Source organism: Pocillopora damicornis, chromosome 7 (assembly GCF_964200805.1).
Source record: "Pocillopora damicornis chromosome 7, jaPocDami1.2, whole genome shotgun sequence".
NCBI lineage: Eukaryota > Metazoa > Cnidaria > Anthozoa > Scleractinia > Pocilloporidae > Pocillopora > Pocillopora damicornis.
This window is the reverse complement of record NC_142676.1, coordinates 8,134,324-8,156,901: the sequence shown is the minus strand read 5'-3', so window position 1 is coordinate 8,156,901 and position 22,578 is coordinate 8,134,324. Positions and strand designations below refer to the sequence as shown.

At 39.3% G+C, this 22,578-nt stretch overlaps 2 protein-coding genes across 2 annotated transcripts; both read left to right on the top strand.

Moving 5' to 3' along the window:
- The first annotated feature begins 1,691 nt into the window (after positions 1–1,691).
- LOC149042360 (uncharacterized) lies at positions 1,692–2,147 on the top strand. Its single transcript, XM_089213572.1, has 2 exons — positions 1,692–1,700; positions 1,818–2,147. Exons 1-2 carry the CDS (start codon positions 1,692–1,694, stop codon positions 2,145–2,147), a joined length of 339 nt encoding a protein of 112 aa, XP_089069698.1.
- Positions 2,148–8,179: 6,032 nt separating this feature from the next.
- Positions 8,180–17,645, top strand: LOC149042359 (uncharacterized). Its single transcript, XM_089213030.1, has 8 exons — positions 8,180–8,325; positions 13,487–13,773; positions 14,567–14,681; positions 15,051–15,173; positions 15,686–15,811; positions 16,050–16,083; positions 16,815–16,941; positions 17,026–17,645. Exons 1-8 carry the CDS (start codon positions 8,214–8,216, stop codon positions 17,539–17,541), a joined length of 1,440 nt encoding a protein of 479 aa, XP_089069156.1. The 5' UTR covers positions 8,180–8,213; the 3' UTR covers positions 17,542–17,645.
- The last annotated feature ends 4,933 nt before the right edge of the window (positions 17,646–22,578 follow it).

Sequence of the window (22,578 nt, the reverse complement as noted above, 5' to 3'; positions counted from 1 at the left end):
ATAAAGCACGCTACAATAAGCCAATCAGAATCCCTGTTAGAATGGTTCAAATAATCTGATTGGCTGTACAAGACTAAAGCTGTCAAAAGTGTCAAACCATCAAAGTTCACATTCTACGATAGTTTACAAACTAAAATAGTTCGGCAAGTCGAATTTAACACTTTTGCTTGAAGTTTTTAAGTCTCTAATACAGAATCTTGTAGTGAAATGTTCAGTGAACCTCAGCCGAATTATGGCTCATAAAAACACGTGAGTTTTTTCACATGACAAGGTAGAAAACAAACTGTTCAAAGCGAGTGTTTGTTGAATGAACGACAGCCGAATTCACCGGAACATGAAGATCGCTCGGGATGACAGCGCCGCAAAACTCGGCTGCAGTGACTGATGTGACTTTCCACTCAACGTATTGGAAAGGATATCAGAGCAAGCTCTTATTTTTTCACTCGAAGGGCGGCCAATGTAGTTTCTGAGGCTTGCTTTACTGTGATGACCGGAGATCGCCATGATGAGCGAGCCGCGATGAACTTCAGCATGCTCATATTCGCTTAGACACCGTCATGATTAGTATGAATTTTAACAATTATGCCAGTTTGGTTATATTTTTCATCATTTCTGTTTTTTTCTGTTTTGTTTTTGAACACTGAACTTTATATATTATACGAGTGTTAGCTGTGTTTGATTTTTATTACCGTACGTAAGCTTGCAATCTAACTGAGCGTGAAAATCTTTAAAACTCGGAATGTCTATTTTGTTATTCCTTTGAGGATTTTCTTATCTGCTCACGTTTTAATAACGTAAATTACGGCACCTGGTATGTTAAAAAACCTTTGTTTGGTTCTTCTGTTGCTACTTGCCGGCTCGCTTCAGTTCCGAAATTTCACTTTCAATTATCGGAAAAAAGCTAAAAAGAAGTCCCGGAAAAGCGTGACAGCTTTAGCTCAGCTCTATGCTCTATACTCTCATAGAGCACGCTCTTTCAATCAATGACGGCGCTCGTTATATCCGAAATTTATTATAAATAAAAATAGTGAATACAGAACTGTAGTGCTAATGCTGTGTGTAACAATACTAAGAGATCGTACAACTGTACAACTGTACATGTAAACCAGGATACTATGGAGATGGAAATGTTTGCCATTTGGATAACATTTTTCCTGCCGTATTTCTCCCGGCAGTTTTTTTTCTTAATGTTTCTATCTGTTTAGGCAACAGTAATGAGACATTCGTTTACAATAATTATGTATATCGACATATTGATGTAAAGTAAATTGATAAAAACTGCGATAAAATGCCTTGCTAGAAACTACTGAGAACTCCAATTAAAAACAAGCTAACTTCTTGAAGGACGTGAAAACGCTTGCCTGCGTAGATAGCAGTCTCATGATGCTCATTTGAAGCGTCAAGCGGCTTGAGTACAAACGGCCAAGACGCGTGGGGTTTGAGATGCTGCTTAAAATAGCAGCTTCGCTGCTTTTATTTTCATCTAGCGCATTAAAAAAACTGGGCTGGAGCGGGATTTAATGAGAGAATATGAAAATAACAGTCCTCACGCGTATTTAACGACCCTGAGCCTTAAACAGGCCATAATGGATATCATATTTGAATTTTAAAAAGAATATCCTTTTTTAATCAATTTCAGAGTACTTTTCGTTATCATTCCCATTTCTATAAGGACGGAAAGACCTATCAAGATGCTTCTGGTAAGAATGGCTTCGACTTACAAGAAACAAAGTTACCAACGTACTGGAAAACACCCTTCTCAGATCTGCCTCGATATGACTATTGGACCATAAGTCAGTTTTATCTTCATCAACAAGACAGCCGAATCTTTGTATTCATTGATCTATGACGGGAAATACCGCGCCACCTTACTGGATCGTGACACTTGGAAGAAGGCGGCTGGTTCGCAAGCCTCCTCACAGCGAATTTGCAACAAGGAAGGGTCCGATATTGTGGGTGACAAGAGGGTTATTTTAAGTGCAAGAATTGGCATCATAGTTAACCAGCAGAATGACTGCTTCACTCACAATTCCATCATCGGTTTTGGTACAGGAGGATATAATTCTTGCGAAAATGAGGCAACACTCGAGCCTGATAATGGGGACAAGCACACCAGAGCCACGGGGTACATCTTAGTGCAGTGGTAAGGCATACAATTCAAATTTAAGCCATGAAGCCGAAATTAGGAAAAAAAGTGGTTTACGAACTCAAACAAAGTAATGAAACAATGGGTTCAAACGTATCGTCTTGTTTAATCAGATCTACTTCAAACAACTTTTTAACTCCGAGAAGAGCAGTTTTTTTTTATGGTAAAGTGTCTAAACCCTTTCACAGTAATTAATTGAATTAAGAGGTAGTGGCGCCCAATGAATTCAGTACATTCTGACAAACTATGTCCTAATTTGAAGAAATCAACTTGTTGACATCCAAGCTCCATGGGTTAAAAGGAAGTCAGGCAGCTTAATAAATCCGAAACCTTTTAATACAGCGCGATATCTTGGGAATTCAGACTCAGGAAGCGATCTTCGCCTTCAAACATTCGATGTGTATCTCTTTTCTGTTACTTTTGCGCCATGTGATGTCTGCTCCGGTCGCATGGCAAGGTTGGTTTCATCGTTATTATTTCTAAGAAGAGAATATTTGTTTTAGGGGGTATCTCTGATCCTCATCCTCATTATCAGGAGAGCTTCTCTCGCTACTTTGCATGTAAACTATTCTCATAAAATGCCAGTTCTTTAAAAGAAACAAATTAGCTAAAACAGATCTATCGCAAAACAACAAGGAAGAATGCAAAGAAGTACCGAGACCAGGATCCGAACATGGGTTACTGTGGTGACAACGCGATGTCTGTGAAATCTTTCCGTTCGGGTTTTTCTAATACCCAATGCCACGCGATTTGTACATGAAGTTGAGGTTTTGTTGGCAGATTAAAAATCGCCGTCTTGATCTTTAACTTGTTTTCCGGACGTCGGGTCAATGCACAACAATTGGCGACGAGGTCGGGGTCTTTTTTCGGCCAAGCACAAGCGGTAAACACGAATCACGTTTGAAGTCAACTAAGGCAAGACTGGAAATGCCGGACGAAGCGCCGAACGTCAACACGGATCAAACCATCGGAAAAGTGACAAAGTAAGTTGTGGGGACGGAGTGGAATTCATACACCAGACAGTTTGATTTTTATTTTCTCGCAAATGGAGTCACGGAGGCTAAAACAAAGAAGCCGTACTTTAAACAAATCTCCCAATGGAAACTTACCAGGTCGCGAAGGATTCAGTGGCCTCAGCGCAGCTTAAGGATGACGCCATTACGCATGCTGTCATCGTGGAGTAAATGTAGAAGCAACTCAAACCTAAAAGGTCAGCGTTGGTTGCTAGATAATCGAGCTGGGAATTCCGGTAAGTCAGTCAGCCACTGTTGCCATCTTGAAGCACTTGGCCACGGAATGCAAGTTTGTTGAAGCTATGAGAGCCAAGCGACTTTGTGACTGATTACTTTCTGGCATTCGCGACTCAAAGATGATTACTGAAATATTGAAAGTGAAACCAGCGGACTTTTCTTTTGATCTTGCAGTCCAAAAGTATTTGGCAATGGAACAAGCTAGTAAAGACGTTCAAGTGCTACAAGGAGAACAAGGGCCAGGCATATCAGTAAATAAACTCGAATCTGTCAAGTTTGGGACCAAGGCTCCCTCACGTCACCACAAAAGGCTCAAGGTTCCCGAGGTAAGGGCACTAGATAGCCCAAGCCTTGTTACCGATGTACAGGATCACATAACTCTCAAAAGTGTCTGTTTATCAAAGAGCGCTGTTACCACTGTGGCATAATTGGACAGACTCAGCGAGCATGTTGAAAGAATCCTACTCTCCAACAAGTGACTGATACTAGGGTAAATGTCATGGACGACGTTGACTTCGAAGAAAGTGATGGAGAATATGGGGACCTTTCTCATGTCTCTGACAGTAAAAATAGGAATCCCATTTCTCTGAAGATCCACCTTGAAGGTCGACTTGTGATTATGGAGCTGGACACAGGTCCTGCTGTGTCAGTTATGAGCGAAGGAGTGTATCAGAAGTACTTGCGTCATGTTCCCTTGAAGGACACCACATGAAGTTGCGTACCTACACAGGCGATTTTTTCTAGGCCTTCCTTTACCATCAACACGATCCATGGTTTGTACCAGTACCAACGTTTACCGTATGGTGTGGCTTCAGCACCAACCATCTGGCTAAGGGCCATGAACCAGGTCCTGGACGACATTATTGTAGTAGGCAGAAGCATGGAAGAATACCTTGAGCGGCTTGCCGCAGTGTTGAAGAGGCCTGAAGAGTATAATTTGAGGGCCAACCGGGAGATCTGTAACTTTCTTAGAGGCGCTGTTGAGTATTTGGGACATGTCATCTCTACATATTTAGAAGGACTACACTAATCTCCAAAGAAATTAAAAGCCACCACCAAAATGCCAAAACCTCAGGATGTCATATAGCTGCCCGTCATCTTTAGCGTGGTCCAGTAGTATGCAAAATTCCAACCTAATTTGGCTACCCATGTGGCGCCGCTCCATCGGTTATAACAGAACAACGTGAGGTGGTCATGCGGAACCAAGTAAGACACCTGTTTCCGGGTGGTGGAAGAAATGTTGTTACAAGACAAGGTTCTGATACTTTATGACCCCGAACTGCCTTTAGTTCTAGCCACAGGCAGCTCCTCATATAATCTCGGAGCTGTCTTATCACATCGCACATTACGGGGAGAAGAACGCACCATTGCTTATGCAACCCGATCTCTGTCTGGAATAGAGGAGAAATACTCACAAATCGAAAAGGAATCCCTATCCCTAGTCTGAGGGGTGAAGAAGTTCCAAACCTACCTGGAAGGGAGTAATTTTAACTTGGTGACTGACCAACAGCCCTTGAAGTATATAATGGATCCAGGGAGGGCGGTGTCAGTTACGGCAGCTGAAGGAATACAACGTTGGTGCCTTTTTGTAGTTGCCTTTTCATACCGCACTGAGTTCCGAGGCACAACACGGCAGACCAACTGTGACGGTCTCTCTCGTCTTCCCCAAGCACGGGACCGGTTGACAGGCCAGATGAAGTGGAAATGATTCATATATCTGTGGTCGAGAGACCCAATACTTTCTCGTGTTCTAGAGGTTGTACAGTCGGGATAGCGGGAAGCAGAAGCTCACTCCGAGCTCATCTCCACAGCAAAAGTGAACTCATGACTCATCAGGGAGCTCTAATGTGGGTTAGTAGAGAAGCTTCTTCAACCAAACTGAAGGAGGGAGTTTTGGAAACACTTCATGAGGGTCTCATCGGTATGGTCCAGATGAAAGGCATATTCCGAGGATACATTTGGTGGCCAAACCTTGACAAGGACATAGAGGGGGCAGTCCGAAACTGTGGAGGATGTCAGGAGACAGCAAATAATCCAACCCACTCACCCCTACAGCGTTGGGGGTACCCTGCAATACCCTGGTAGAGACTTCTCTCATATTTTGCTGAACCCATTCAAGGAAAAATGGTTATGGTGGTGACTGATGCACTCAGCAAGTGGCCCGAGATATTTGTGATGGAGAATACTTCGGCTGAGGACACCGTTAGCACACTACGCTCTCTGTTTGCACGCATGGGACTTCCTGATCAGATTGTGTCCGACAATGGGCCTCAGTTTACTTCGAAAACTCTTAGGCAGTTTTCGTTTGCAAATGGGATTAAGCATGTCACCGGCGCTCCCCATCACTCCTCAACCAATGATCAGGCGGAAAGACTACTACAGAGTTTCAAGAAAGGAATAACGGCTGACAAGTCTTGGAGAGCTTTTCAACAGAAGTTCGATAGGTTCCTGCTAACATATCGATCAGTTCCACACGCAACAACTGCTCTCAGTCCTGCGCAGCTATTGCTCGGTCGGAATATCAGGACAAGGCTGGACTTAATTAAGCCGGATGTCACGAGGGGGGTCGACAAGAAATTGCTCCAGTCGAACAACAGCACCTTAAAGTTTTTCATCAACGACCAGCATGTGTGGGTCCGCAACTACCGCAGAGGGCCACACTGGGTACGTGGCACAGTCATTGAGCGAACGGGTCCAGTTCTTTACAGGGTCAAAGTAAATGACCAGACCTGAAGGCGCCGTCTGGAGCAGCTGCGGGATAGCTACCTTGCCCCAGCCAAAGAGGAAACAACTGGTAATTGTGTTGTTCCTGAAGGGGGTGGGGGTGGGGGAGGGACATGTGATGCCCGCAGTATCAGAAGCTAAGCAGAAGGATACACCAACTCAGGTCATTACATCAGACGGGGAGGTCCCATAAAAAAAAGTCGGCAACCGAGCCCTGAACCAGAGTTCATTACTACCCGTGTTAGGCCACCCGCCAGATTCCAGGACTTTGTTCACAACTAGCGAATTCTATTTTATTCTACGTTTTATTATTTTATGTTTGTTTATGAGGGAAGGAAATTCTTAAATCTTTCCGTTTGGGTTTTTCTAGTACCTAATGCCAGGCGATTTGTACAGGAGGATGAAGTTTTGTTGGCAGATTAAAAACCACTATCTTGATCTTTGACTTGTTTTTGAACATTTGGTCAATCCACGATAATGTCCTAAACATGAAATAGGTAAAGTAGGTCTTAAGGCTACGAGGGATTCAAAATTCCACTTAAATGGTTTGTACTTTGAAAAGGACTTAATCCACTTTGAACTGTTTTCCTTTGAAATAAAAAAAAATGCCGCGTTTAGGTTCATAAAAACTCAGATTGATCGAGTGAAAACATTTATCATTATTTCAAAATCACCCGGTAGCACTTTCATAAGAATATGTTTATAAGTAAAATACCCAAATTCTCGACACTGTTGCCTTTCATCGTCATAGAAATTTTCCAAATTTAGAATCACGCAAAAAGGAAAAAAACATTTTTCATCCACCAAGTCCACTGGTATTTGTGTGAGGCTATAATCCTGTTATCGTTACCTTCTGAATCTGCACTCATGGTTAAGAATGACATTATTCCAGCTCCAAGTCTGTAAAATAAGAGGATTCTATGAGTTCACACGTTTGATTGTTTCTCTTACATACAAAACTCTTTTTTCGTCTGGGTGTAATTTCCTCCTTGTAAGATATCTGAAAAAAAACTACTAGAATAGACATTTTTCAACAAACTCTGTTACGTATTTGAACATTGGAAAAGATCAACATCTCGCCATGCCGTCTTCAAATATGTTCCTTTAATTTCGCACCAAATTTCTCATACCATTACTGCTCACTTAACCGTTCCGCCTTTACTGAATATGAAGTGAAGATTAGAGCGTCATTAGACATTTTGATTCAATAAAATGAAACAGAAAAAAAAAACTTGATCTGTAACTGGTGGTTATGGAACTGGTTGCAACGTGGAGAGCGGGACATTTTAGGACAACAACAGTTTACATGGTTAGATGCGCGTAGCACAAATGTAGTTGCCTTAAGATATAGCCATTTCATCGAGGGCACAAAGTTAGAAGAAATGGGAATAAGAACCGGGAGAAATACATACTTATCTGCTCATCGAGTTTTATCAGGTTTATGAATTGCAGAAAGGATTACGAAACCGTATTATGTTCCTGAAAACCGCAAAAGGCTTTTGATCGAAAGGCGCGACTCAGGACTTGAGCAACAAACTAAAAGCTTAATAAAGTTTGCTTTAAAAAGATGCTTTAGTAGAGATTATTGACAGACCAGGACATTTAATTACTACTTCATAAGTTGTCTTTCGGTCCTTTCGTACAGCACTGAGACGGTCTCACTTTGATTTCGCACTGAATGACTTGTAACATTCCTACTTGGCTAACGGTGGCCTAGTTACCTCCGAGATTCAATTTTTTTTGTTATGGAGGGCAGGAGAAATACAATAAGGAAGCACGGCGCGTGACATCCTGAGAGAAAGAAAGTAGTGTGTGTTATTTCTTTAGTCTGATTCGTGACTGTCTGTACGTCTTACATGTGTAAACACCTGTCAATGTTGCGTTACATTTCAAGTGTGGGGTGTGTCACAAATACTCAACGGTAATTGGCCCACGTCGGTTAAGTGTGCAGAATAGCTCTCTATGATTGGTAACCAGGGATAGTGACCTCTTTAACTACCAGTAATAATCAGATTTCATCGGTTAGAAGGAAGATAGGAAGTTAAAAGAAACTAAATAATAATAATTATAAGATCGAATTTTGCCCTCAATTTATGTTTTTCGGGAAGTTGGTCTCGAGAGGGTTCAGCGCCATGAAGAATTCGATCTTTATCTGTATTCTGTTAGTCCTGTGCCTCACGACGTCTGTACGTGTGTCTTCGCAAGGTTAGTTTATCTATTACCGATAACTGAGCGAGGTTAGTGATGGGGTAATTAGTCTCTCTCAACCGTAGTTGAGTTGTAGTCTCTCGAAAAAGTGGTTCAGGCATTTCGGTTAAAATCATCGATTTCTTTCAACAAATTTTTCTTAGTCTCAAAGTAATAGAAACCATCTTGTTTTTTCGAATTATTGCAGTTTTTTTCTTTTCAGAACGAAAATCGCTCCGGCGCTCAAAGGCCCATTTCTAAAAGCGCCGATCATTAAAAATGGCATAAATTGTTGTGCTCGCATTTTTGCAAAGCTCGTGTTGAGGAGTTTGTTTGGTTCGCATATTTAGTTGGATCCTATTTGAGAACAAGTTACATAAATTTTCCAATTTTAACGGTTTTTTACATTGAAAATTATTTTTTTCAGTTTGACACCTATTTTGTCTTTACCGCGGCCACGATCGTAAATATGCTACTTTTAATCTCGGCTGAACACAAAATTCCAACTCCTTTCCCATAATATCTTTATTCAGGCTAACAAAAGAAATATATTTATTCAGTCTAACAAAAGTAATATATTTATTCAGTCTAACAAAAGTAAGGTAGACGAGTATGGTAATATAAAGATATGTTGGTGTTTTGACGAAGTTCTAGCACAGCCAGCCAACATATTATGCAAAATTTCGAAATTCCACCCGATAATGCACAAAAAATAGACTCAATTATGTATGAAATTCACGTCTACAACCTAGGTTTGACGCCTGAATTAAATAGTTTGAAGCTTTGTTATGCTTGAAGATGCCATGAAAGAGAGAAAATCTCCTTTCCCATCAAGGAAAAAATACCGCCGCCGAAGGTGGTTCTTCGCTCTGTAAGCGACCTCTTCTTTTATTTATTACTCAGTTAAAGAGAAAAAAAGAGGGAATTCAATAGTCTGGAAAGATTTGAAATAGCCAAGTTAATCCAAAGTATATCTTAGTGTCAATAGGTGGAAAATGTTTCCAATAATGGTATTTGAAGGGTGGTCTTTTTAAATTGGAAAAAAGCTGTAATCTTAGGAGGTAGTGCGCGACAATAATAATTTATTCATCGAACATCTATTCCTACATGTAAGGATTTTTATTAGTAAACTATTTAGAAAAAAAAACATACAAACAAACAAAACAAAACAAAACGAAAGGTGCGCGTTCTCTCAACCGACAGGAGCAACCAGTTTAGACCCCGACTACATAACAGTTACCTCGTTGCACACATCTAGGGAAAGTCTGCTCTCGTTCAAAAAGTTTCGTTATCTCGATGTACCTAAGCTTGACGAAATTATGGTATATGATGACTTTGAATTTAATTTAATGGGGAGATAAAGAAGGAGAAGGAGAATGAGAAAATTTGGCATATACCAATTTCACCACTGTAAGAAGATTAGGAAATTTCAAAATGAATTTAAGTCGCCTCGTAATTTTCTCATCGTGAAATTGATTTTTAAAAAGTTGTTTATTAATGTTTGATTATTTAACCGATGGAAATTTCAGGTACGTGGATAGATCTAGATGGATGTTTTGCATAATTGAAATTATTTTCTACAGAAAAATTAGGTTTGGGCCCGGGGGTTAAATGTAATAGTGTAGTTTGACCGTCCGGGTTAGTGTAGTCCTCAGAAGGACTACACTAAGTCGACTGACAGCAACCTTTCACATGACTCTGATTATGAATTTCGCTCAGGTTGTCGAAACGTCAGTCACCATAACCGACAACAGTTCTTTTAAGGACTACATTCACCCGGACGATCAAACTACACTATTAAAAATTAGGTTTGTTTTTTTAACCACTTTCAGACAAAATTCTCGTCATCCTCCAAATTATTTTTGTCGAGGCTTGGTGTTATTTTTGAAAGGTAGAAAGTGACCTGGCCTCTTTGATTTATGATACTCGGACTGTTTTACATCAAAAGAAACTCAAGCACAGTCGCCAGACAACGGAAACGGTAAAAACTTGTTATTTTGGCCACCTCATATCACAACGTCGAGATAATTCATCATAGCCCACCTGATGATTGTATTATTAGGCCTTTATGTAAAATTAAAGTCAATGTATACAAAGACAAATTGATAATGCAGTGCATAAATTCACTTCAAGCACTTCCAATTTTAGCTTATAACTTTGATGATCTTGATCGTGACCAACCTAAACTTTTGGTAACTTTTGCCATGCCAGTTTGTCATGTGATGCAGACCTATAGATTGATTGTAAAAGCTTCTAAAATATTCGAAACAAACTATCGTAAAATGCGCTAGGTGGTCTGGTCTTCATTCAATTTATTGCGAGGCGGAGGATGATTTTAGTCCAATAAGGGCGGAGTAATTTTGGCATTTTTCTGCAAATTTAAGTCAAGTTTAACAACAGAAGCATTTCTGTTCCCCGTCGAGTTTCCTGCTAGGAATTAGTGGAAGTCGATCGATTTTCAAACCGCTTTTATGTCAATTCGATTAATAATTAATTGACTCGTCAAGAAGCTTAAGACAAATATAAATTAAAAAATTAACATTTTTGACTTGTTTAAAGAGAGTTTTGTTTTTGGTCTCCGCAGGAGTAAACTGTTAAAAGATGGTTAACATTTGATCAAATAAATTATAGGTGAATAGAAAGATAGTTGGGCAGATGGTTTTATGAATAAATTTACGAAAATTTCATATTCGAAATTGTGAATGGTTTTCGTTTCTCTCTCTCTTTCTCTCTCTCTCTGTGTCAAAAGTTTTGGTCCTTTTATTTTTCAACAAGCTCTGTTACATATCTGAACACCGGGAAGATCAACATTTTGCTATGTTGTTTTCAAATGTATTGATTTTGCGCGAAATTACTCGTATCAGCACCACGTAGTACTCAGCTAAGCGCAGTCCTGCAATTATTGTATCTGAAGTAAACATTAGAGTGTCAACAGGACATAGCGATTCAATAAAATGAAACAGAAAAACTTGATATGTAACTGGTGTTTATGAAACTGGTCGCAGCGCGTAGAAAGAGCGGGACAGTTTGGGAAAGTTACATTTTACATGCTTAGCGCGCAGCGCAAATCTAGTTGCCTCAAGATGCAGTCATTTCTTCTAGGGAACAAAGTTGATAGAAATGGGAACAAGAACCGGCCGGGAGAAACACATGCTTATCTGGTAAGGGAGTTATTTCAGACAAAGGAATTACAGAAAAGATTGCAAAACTGTACTATGTTCTTGATTGACGCACAAGCCTTGTAAACCAATCATAGGGCTCTATGATTGATTACCAGATATAGTGACCCTCTTAACTACCAGCAATACTCAGATTTCATTGGTTAAAAGGTAGTCAGGAAGTTAAAAAAAATAATTGATAGATAATTTAGGCATCAATTTGTGTGTCTTTCGGGAAGTCGGTCTCCAGAGGGTTCCGCGCCATGAAGAATTTGATCTTTGTCTGTGTTCTTTTAGTTTTGTGCCTCATGATGTCTGTACTTGTGTCGTCGCGAGGTTAGTTTCACCATTACTCATTTCTGAGCGGAGGTTAGTGAGGGGGAAATTAGTCCCTCTCAATCAATTGCAGTCTTTCTAGGAAGCGGTCTAGTAAATTTCGGTTAAGAAATCGATTTCTTTCACATTTGCCCATGAATCTGCCTTAGTCTTAAAGTCGTCGAAACCGCCTTGTTTTTTCGAATTATTGCAAAATATTTGTTTTTTATTTTCCGAGCGCCGATATCTTTTTCTTTTAACAGCGTCGATCATCAAAAATGGCATAAGTTTGCCGTTGTCGTACTTTTGCACAGCTATTGTTTGGGGAATTTTTGGGAAGTGTTCCTAATAATGGTATTTAGAGTGTAGTCATTTTAACTTTGAGAAACCTGCAATCTTATGGGGTAGCGCGCGACAAGAATTAATTTGTTCGAAGGACCCATCTGCTGTGTTTATAACCCATGAAATCGCCTTTAAAATACTATAGTTACAAAAATGCCCATAAATTAGTTGGAGTGTTATTTTATTAGTTGGTAGAGAAATATGGGAAGATAAAAATATATCGTGGCTTTGGCGAACTTCTAGCCCAGCCGGTTGATATGTTTTTGGACATTTTCGAAAATTCCACCTGACAGTGCACAGAAAGCAGACCCTATAACATAAGAGATTTACGTCTTAAAACGATGGTTGACGCTTGAATTTAGCACATTGAAGCTTTTTTTTTGATGATGCCTTAAAACAGCATTTAGGAGAGAAAAATATCCATCCTTATCTAGAAAAATAGTGTTGCCGAAAGTTGTCTGATAGCTCTTTTAGCGACCTATTGTTTGTCTGTCACTCAGCTAACGAGTATTTTTAGATCAAGACAGATTCATGAAAAGACTTTGAAAGAAATCGATTTTTTTTAAACAAAATACACCGGAGCGCTTTTAGAAAGACTGGATCTTAATGTTTGACGCCAGTTGGTTGTTAAAGAGGTTTGTTTTGTTTTTCGTTTTCACAATAGTATTAGTTAAATCGTAGCTATGCACTCTCTTTAACTTATTAAACTGCGCAATCGATTGAGCTTTGTGAGTGTCGTATGTAAATTTTACTTTACTAAACTGGTTCATCGTTATCCAGTTTTTTTTTGTTTGGTATTGCACTCCCAGGTATGAAAATAAAATATGGCCGTGTGAATGCAGTCTTCATCCTTGAATTATGCCCTACCTATTCTTGGAGTCTCCTGCAATGGTTATCGGCCATTTGTTGTGAACTTTTTCTCTAACAAATCGTCAATGACGTCCACAGTCCACAAGAAAAACAGAATGTTTGGAAACTTAGCAATTCATTGCACTTCACTAAATTTAGAACTCACGGCCTGGCTGGGCAAAAGCAGCACTTCTAATTTTCTTCAACTTGAATGTATACTAGCGAGTTTGAGATCGTAAATGTCGTATTTGAAGACAGTTTTGTGCGTTTATCTCTGGTAATCAACACTTGCATCACCCAAGTCATCCACTGGTGGCAATAGATGTAGTCGCCCGTAGGACAAAAAAAGAGGTTTAAGAAAAAAGAAAAAGGAAGTGTACTAGAAAATAGTTATGAAAATTAGTGTCAAAAATTATCACTTACGGTAAGTTTAATTAATTCGAAGTTTATTCATAAAGAGTTCATAAACAGATCTGTCGACAAAGACAAATGGTAAGCGTTCTCTCCACCGACAGGAGCAGCAAGTTTAGACCCTGACAACATACTACCTACTTCATCACAGATATCCAGGCAAAGTCTGCTCTCGGTGGACAAGTTTTGCCATCTCGATGTACCTAAGCTTGACGAAATTATAGTATACGACGACTTTGAATGCACATTTAGATGCCTTCACCATCCTCTGTGTGTTTCCGTGAACCTGGCTGCTGAAGGTGATTTGTGGTGTGAGTTACTGTCGTCTGATAAGTACAGTAACCCCAATGAATACAAAGAAAAAAAGAGTTCGCGTCACTATTTCTTTGAGGTAAGGACAATTTACACCTTGGTTGCATCACTTGAGTTGTACTGTTTCAAGAAAGATCTTGAGAAGCAGAAGGAAAATGCAGTTGTAAAAAGAAAAATGTTACTCAGGGCACGAAGCAGACTAAAAGATTCGAGGAAAACAAAACCTATTTTTTATAATTCAGCTGAGGAGTTAGTTCATTCAAAACTGCTATGATATCAGAGCAATTACACTCACGATCACAAGCATGAAATCATCGTTTTAATTATTACAAATACATTTGTCATTGCTATTCATCTATATGCTTATTGGTAAAGGATCGATTGTGAAATGTTTGCCAATTTCGAAAAAAGAGAATTCGAGTCGGAGAAAATTGGTCTCCATGGTGTGTGTTCATATTTTGACGTAAGAGGCCCACATATAGTCAACGTCAGGTGGACTCTCGCCCAGCTATGATAAGTTAATACTAAGCGCAGCGAAGTTTTCTTTAATTTGTTTAAGGCTGAAATAGAAGCACAATTTTTAACTATAAATGTCCAGACTTTCAAATTTAAATATTTTTGGTGCTTTGTCGCCAAAAGGTACTTAGCCTACTTGCAGAAAACAAAACAGGAGTATACTAGTTGCATATCATAACAAAATGATTCTTGTTTCCCCTTAAGTTTTGATTTTAATTAAGAGCCTATGTATTTGGAATGAGATGCTTTTTACAAGTCTTATCACAATGTTGCATCTCCAGAAGGAGCAAGACTTAAAAGACAGGGGTATGGGTCTTACTAAAACGTTGAGGGAATTTTTTTTATTTTTGCATCAGAGTGCTTGTGCTAAAAAACCCTGCAAGAACAACTCCACTTGTCTAAACGGTTTTACTGACAAAAGAGATAAGTGTTTATGTTCCGCTGGATTCAAGGGTCGGACTTGCAATGAAGGTAAATAAGTCTGCATGTTATAAGTTTTATGGAGAAGATGACAGTATTTCCGTCTGTGACTAAAAAATCATTGTATGAGCTCCATGCATGGAGCTTAGGAGGAGTGAAACAAAGAAATTATTAATAAACTGGCATAAGTCTAAGGGTTACATTATCTCCTGAAAAAAAAAAAAAAAAAAAAAAGAACCAACAAAACAATTTTGGGTGGTCTTGTAAATCCGGAAAATGGGAGCTCATAGAGATGAACTGAAAGAAGAGAAACCAGCAGTGCGGATACAGCTCGCAAGAATTCTATGCATTATTTGAGTGACATTGGAACCAAGTACTTAACTTTAATATACTCTACATCAATGAGGTTGAATGTTGCAGACATAAACGAGTGTATCGAGGGAACATCCGATTGCAGTGCTGATGCTGTGTGCAACAATATTAAGGGTTCCTACAACTGTACGTGTAAACCAGGATATTCTGGAGACGGACGGACTTGCGAAGGTAAAAGTGACCAAAGTTGTTATTCTAATTGACGAACAAGGGAATGAAAACTAAAGAAGCAAACTTCAAACCTAAAAACCTTCAAATTAGTCCTAGGGTTTAATACAGTGGTAGACTTAGTGAAATTGTAGTGTTTTTCTGTCGGCTAGATTATACCGTAATATAAAAAAAAAAGTTATTGGTCGCCAATTAGAGAGAAATAACAGATTAGAATCATCCTGAAGTACGAAAGTTGTCAACTCCATTTCTTGGTGTTAAAAAAAGAGGGGGGGGGGGGGAGGTTTTCATATTGAATCGGTTACCTTACATTTTACAGAAGTAAATTAAAAGTGTATTATAATCGTGCTCAATAATCAGTTCCTTAATGGATTGATGGTACTTCTGCATGCTCGAGAGAACTGCGACAAAATTGCAAGGCTCTCAAGACATCGGATCAAACGTGGGTCTCCACTTGTTGTTTGCACTTTATCTGTAAATCAGACGACGTTCTAATTAAAGGAGAGTCTTTTCAGATATCAACGAATGTGCTACAGGAAGACAGAACTGCAGTGCTGATGCTGTGTGTAACAATACTAAGGGATCGTACAACTGTACATGCAAACAAGGATACTATGGAGATGGAAATATCTGCCGTTCGGGTAACATTTTACCTGCTGTATTTCTTAAGCTGGGTAAATTCGCGGCTTCGCTCCTTTATTTTTATCTAGCGCATTAGACACCGCTAACAATGCAAGTTACGAAAACACAAGTGGCCAAGAACGTTGTGTATTTCCTATTCCATGCGTAAATTTTCCCTTTGAGAGCATTTCAAAACTCCATCCCATAATTTTTTCCTAAAGGGTTTATTACTGTTGATATGCCTTTTCTGTTTTTCAGCTTCGACGTGTAAGGAAATTTTCGACCGGAATGTGTAAGTCAATTATTCACTAAGAACAAAACCGGCGCGGAATTTAATGAGAGAATATGAAATAACAGTAGTTCTAATAATGATAATTCTGAAAATGATACTGCGCTAAGCATAGCAACTTTGATAATAAACTTGCACACTAGCTTCCATCTTAAAAACTTTCGCCCCATCGAAAAGTACTTTGTGTCATTTACTAAATATATGGAAGCCATGGCCCTCATCAAGTTTCTCTTAGGAAGATTCTTTATTTAGTAGATCGAAAAAATAGTGGCGAGGTTACCCTGCACTTAGACTCAAAGCCAATGTCTGTTTTCTCTCAAATGGGAGAATTTGGATGCAGGCCACCAAATTTGGCCATTTCGTGATCTTGTTTCAGAAGGATGGAAAGGTGATTTATTATGAAAGTATAATCAGCTATTACATTAGTCTTTCTTTTCCTTTTTTCAGGGGGAACTTCAGTTTATACGCTGATATTTTGTATAATGTTTTTTAATAATGTCAATTTTTTTGCAATAGTGAGTGTGCATAGTTGAAGATCTAAATCAAGTCGATTCTAGCACTAACGATTGAGTTTTATCACTAGCGATTGATATTTTAGCACGAACAATTGAGTTTATCACTTGAGATTGATATTTTAGCACTAAAAATTGAGTTTGTTACTAGTGATGGATATTTTGGCACAAATGGCTATCCATAGGTTGATTCAATTGTTTTTAATTCCTCTTTTTTTTAAGATCGCAACGAAGCCAAGTATACCCGCTGATGTTTGGTTCACAAACGATTCCTGTTTTCTGTCACATGAATAATTCTGGATGTGGGGATGGAGGATGGACGCTAGCCATGAAGATTGCCGGCACGCAGGTTAACTCCCTGTCTCCTTTGCGAAACTCTTGATATTATTGAAATGAACATAGGGAAATCAAAAAAGTAATTCTTGTCTTTCAGAGAACTTTCCATTACGATTCCCAATTCTGGAGCAACAGAAATGGTTATAACTTTGCTGGAGGCAAGACTGGCTTTGACTCACAAGAGACCAAGTTACCAACCTACTGGAATACATCCTTCTCCAAGATCTGCCTTGGTATGAAGATTAATCATACGCTCAGGTTCATTGTCATCAACAGGCACGCCAACTCACTGTTCTCACTGATCGCTGATGGGAAATACCGTGCCACCTTACTGGGTCGTAACACGTGGAAGTCGCTGGTTGGTCCACGGGCCTCCCTGCAGCTCAACTGCAATAAGGAAGGATTCAATGCAAACGAAAGCAGCCTTCATTCCAAAGCAAGAATCGGCATCATGGCTAACGACCAGAATGACTGTGGTTCCTGTAACTCCCGAATTGGTTTTGGCACAGGAGGTCTAACTGATGATTCCAACACGTGCGGAAATCAGGCAATGCACTTGCCAGATAATGGAAACAAGCACATCAAAGCCATGGGGTACATCCTGGTACAGTGACAGGGGACACAGTTAACTTCCCAAATTTTAAGCCGAGAAGCCATCATGAAGTAGAAAATGTAGTATCCTAAAGCTTACCAGCTAATAAAACGGGTTCAAAATTATCTTCTCCTCTGGTGCGATTTGTCTAAAATATAACTTTTAGAAATCTAGCCTTAGACGTTTCAATTATGCGAAGCCAATTTGAAGAAGAAATTGGCAATGAAGACATACTCAATGTTTATAATACGTCGTTGTCGCGGACTGTACGTGAAAGGAGGTCATGATCTGATCACGCACTGAAGGACGTACACGAAAATAGTGACTCTTTAAAATTTGATTTTTTATTTATTTATTCAGTTATTTTCTGTGCAAAGGATTCGCCGTTTGCACACGCCTCATGCATTTGTCTGCTCGAGTGAAATGCGCGAGAAATTACGCCTGTTATGCAGGGCAACCCGGAGCTCAAGAGCATGAAAGACTTATATGGAAAACAATTGGCTCAGAGACGAAAACTAACAGAGCGCAAAAAGTAGTTTCTCTCCAAGTAAAGCCTACTTTTTTGGTTATCACCAGAAGGCCGGCCAAATTTTTCTGTACCATTTGTTCGAGACGTCTGTCTCCACGCGAAATGCGAATGTACATATTGACAAGATGATCATTAGCTCTTCATTCCAACGGATTTCTTTCCAAAATATTTTCCTTAGCCAAAACCTCTCTCACCACAATTTCAGATGTCCCCCTTTCAATTCGAAAACTCGCCTAAATGGATCAGAGCGATTTCCTAAGATAATCTTAGAGAGACGAATTCTATCGCTATTTCTTGTAGAACAAAGGATAGTTTTGGAACCAGTCATTTATGTGGGGAATCGTACATTTCGGAGAGGAAATCAGTCGTTACTTGCAGACCATGTAGTTGGGACTATAGAAAACTGACTGCCAAGTAACTGCCAATAAAGAGGGGAGTGAGGAAGTCAATAAGAATATTACAAACAATACGCGTGCGTTTACTACTGATGAGAAAGAAACGGAAATAGAAAATTGCAAATTTCAACGTGAAACCAGATTGATAAGAGTTCTCCATCGGTGTGCGCATGCTCCACAGGCCACCAAATTTGGCCATTTCGTGATCTTATTTCAGAAGGATGGAAAGGTGATTTATTATGAAAGTATAATCAGCTATTACATTAGTCTTTCTTTTCCTTTTTTCAGGGGGAACTTCAGTTTATACGCTGATATTTTGTATAATGTTTTTTAATAATGTCAATTTTTTTGCAATAGTGAGTGTGCATAGTTGAAGATCTAAATCAGTCTTTACCATTTCCATTACTGCCTCAACTAGAATGCGTCACCAACATATGATCATCGCCTTTCAGCTTTAGGCTGAAAATGTAGCCCCTCCAGGACAAGAAACCGCTTCATCACCAGGCAAGTGGCTTCCTCACGGGACGATTAAAGTATGATTACAACACGTTTGACAACGAATAAAGCATGAAAAAGCTCGCAAATGATGGAAGCAACCATTTTTTTGACGTCATAGAATATATATTGGTGCAGTGACAAGGGAGACAATGAAATGTCCAAGATAAGGCCCTGAAGCCGAGTGAAATTGGGATTATATAAATGTAAACTTAGGGACATACATAAATTACACACGTAGGCTACTCTGACATACATTTAGTCTTGCTTTCTTGGGACTATCTCCAGGCACTTTTTTTAAAAATACGGTTTCGGAACTCTTTCTTTCTTTATTTTACTCAAATAAAGAGACGGTATTTGCAACTACCGTGGCTATCCATATAACGAATTATTTTTTACTGACATAGAGACTCGGCATGTGTAATCAGTAAAAACCAATAAGGTGGGCCACCTGATATCACTTCCTCGAGATCATTCATCACATCCTACCGGATAATGCTATTGTTAAGCCTTTATTATAAGTTATAGTAAGGCGATAAAAAAACAACAACAACAACAACAAAAAAAAACAAAACAAATTGATGGTTTAAAGCATAAATTTTACGGCAGCACTTCCAGTTTTAGGTTACTAGTTGAATGCTCTCAATCGTGATAAACTTAAGATCACCGTAATATTCGCCATGCTAATAATACCTGAAAAATAGAAGTTTCTAAAGAACATTCTCAAAGAGCTCCCGTAAAAAGTGCCAGTTGGTCTGGTTTTCAGCAAGTTTATTTCATAGATTGCTGCACATTTCTACAAATTCAAGCCAAGAACATCAGCAGTAGCATTCATATTTTCCATTTGATTTGTTGCCAAGAAAATGGAAATCGATTTTCAAACATTAACCGCTGTAACGTCAGAACGATTTCGGTCTCAGAAAGGGATTTGCGACATGAAGATACCTTTTTCTTTCTCATCGCACGGTGAGCTTAAGCATTATTCATCTCTGATGTGGTGTGGTCCTTCTCAATTATAGTCACCTTTATCTGTTATTCGGTTAAAAGAGGTTTTGTAGTTTATCGCCACAATAACAATTCGCTTAACGATAGCTTACCACTTTTTTCAACGTTTTTAAAATTCTCAACCAATATACTATGGGTGATTAGATGATGAATGTGCGGTTTTTTTTTTGTATTTCTTTCGCAGCCAATCGTGAAAGATTTTCTTTTCTTTCTCTCTCTCTCTCTCTCTCTCTCTCTCCCTTTTTTTTTTTTTTTTTTAAGTTTGAAGGCCCTTTTCTTGTTTGTTTCTGCCGCAGTAGTTATTATGCTGCTAATTCAGATTATTGTTAAGTTTTGGTCAACTTTTTGTTAAAGAAATTACTATCACGGACAGGGAATATCGACAAATGTACCTGTAATAGTTAATATGTAGCTTTGTTAGTAATTCAACCCGCTGAAAAACAGGATGTCATACAGTAAAGCTCTCCTGCAGTATAGAAAATGAAAACTGGTTTTTAGACTAAAACCACCGTTACGTCCGTATGATTGATTATTTAGTGACTCGTCGAGAGGCTTCATGAAAGTTAATTTATTTTCGTCAATGAATTGTTTTCGTGCTGGAACAAGGGCGAAAGATATCGAATTAAAACGCAGAACACCAAGTCTCATTGGTAAAAAAAAAAAAAAAAAAAAAAAAATACCAGAAAGCTTTTACCATAACAAAAAGAATCTAAATAAGTTTTTCACATCAATTTGCACATAGTTCCAGAAGTCGGTCGCAGAAACCTGACGATCCGCGCGATGAAAAAGTCGATTTTTTATCTTTGTTCTGTTACTTTTGAGCTTCATAACACTTTCTTACGTCTCATTACAAGGTTAGCCTCACCATTACTCCTGTATGAGCGGGAATAGAGGAGGGACATTAGTCCTTCATAAACATAGTCATCGTTTAACACCTGCATGTTCTATGTGTGATTCATCTCCACAATAGGAAACTGTTTAAAGATAGTGTTATATTCCTCCCTAGGAATTGTTATTCATGAGATGGTAATAAGGTATGGAGAATCGCTCTGGCCGGGAAAGCCCAAGCCAGGCGAAGGGGTGATGGTGAGACGGATCAATCCGACCGGGGGTGGGGTGGGTGAGAAAACGCTTCGATGCGCAGAACACAGCCCAAGGCCTCAAGTGAAGTGACAAGGAGTGATACAAAACAATCTATTATATCCAAAATCCCTAGGGACTAATTACCAATGCTAATTGAGTTAGCATAGTGTAATATTCCTCCCTGGGAATTGTTATTTATGAGATGGTAATAAGGTATGGAGAATCGCTCTGGCCTTCCCAAGCCTACACCCAGACTCATATGAAATGAACAATCACGCACCCCAAGAAAAGAAACACAAAGAACTCTTTAATCCTCTTTCCAATCCTTACTTAATACATACTATATCTAATCATTAACAATAACCTATACTATAATAGTTCAAAACTTCAATAAAATAAATTCATGAAAAAGCTTGGGAGAATCCCACAAGATGATCCTGATGTTTTTAGTCCTACCCCGCTTGTAAAGGGAGATCCGCTAGTTTAGCCGCCGCGCCTGCCGGATTCACTACTTGCTTAAGTTTGATATAGTGAAGCGCCGTCTTACTAGATTTCCAGCCAATGTGGTCCATGATTTCACTGAGACTTACGCTTCGCAACGCTAAAGATACAGCCGCCCCACTGCGAAACTCATGAACTGTTAAATGACTACTAGATAACTTCCCAACTAGCGCGGAAACATGAAAACTCAATCGCGCTTGAGCCGCCGAAGACTCCAAATGGCTGAAACAAACTCCGCCAGATTTTGAAATAGAGCGAAAAAGGAAACCTGGCGCAAGGTTAATACGTAACTGCTTACACACATCAAAATACATTTCCAAACCCCGGACAGGACAAATCAAAGGATTAGATCCCCGCTTAAAGGCAAACACATTTGCGTCACCTGACCTGAGAGACTTTGTCCAAACATGATTGAACAACAAACCAGAATTATCCGAGAAACGTAAAACATCAGATACTTTTACTTGTAACAAATCAGCTGCTCTATCACCAGCAAAAAATAATGCCTTAAATAAAGCCTGATCGCGGGCATACATAAAAATCTGAATTGCGCGCAAAGTCGAAGAATGCAACAAAAGGGCTCTAATGAATTCAGAGATAACCAACAAATCGTTCACTAAGATAGGCTCTGCCTGGCGTGGAGTTACCCTAGCCTTTAGCTGTTCTTCTCGCACATTACTCAAATAATTCTTAACTGATCTACAAGAAGCTGGATTACCTACACCTAACAAAGACTGCCATTCTGCGCCTCGACCACTCTCTGCAAATATAGCACGCAACTTGCCAATCAGTGAATCTATAGTCCCAAATGCCAAACGTTTAGGGCACTCACAAACTAGCCCTGCATTACCTCCCCAGGTGTGACAATCCTGTCTATGAACTCGTGTCCTTCCCTTTCCATCCTTCCACACAAGGAACGCAATAACATCCCAAGGAAGCGCTGACGACAAAGACTTGGGGACTGACAAGTTTCCCAGAAAATTTATAAACTCCAATTCCAGAGCTGATTTCTGTTTAGAATAACGAGACGAACTACGTTGCTCATTCAAC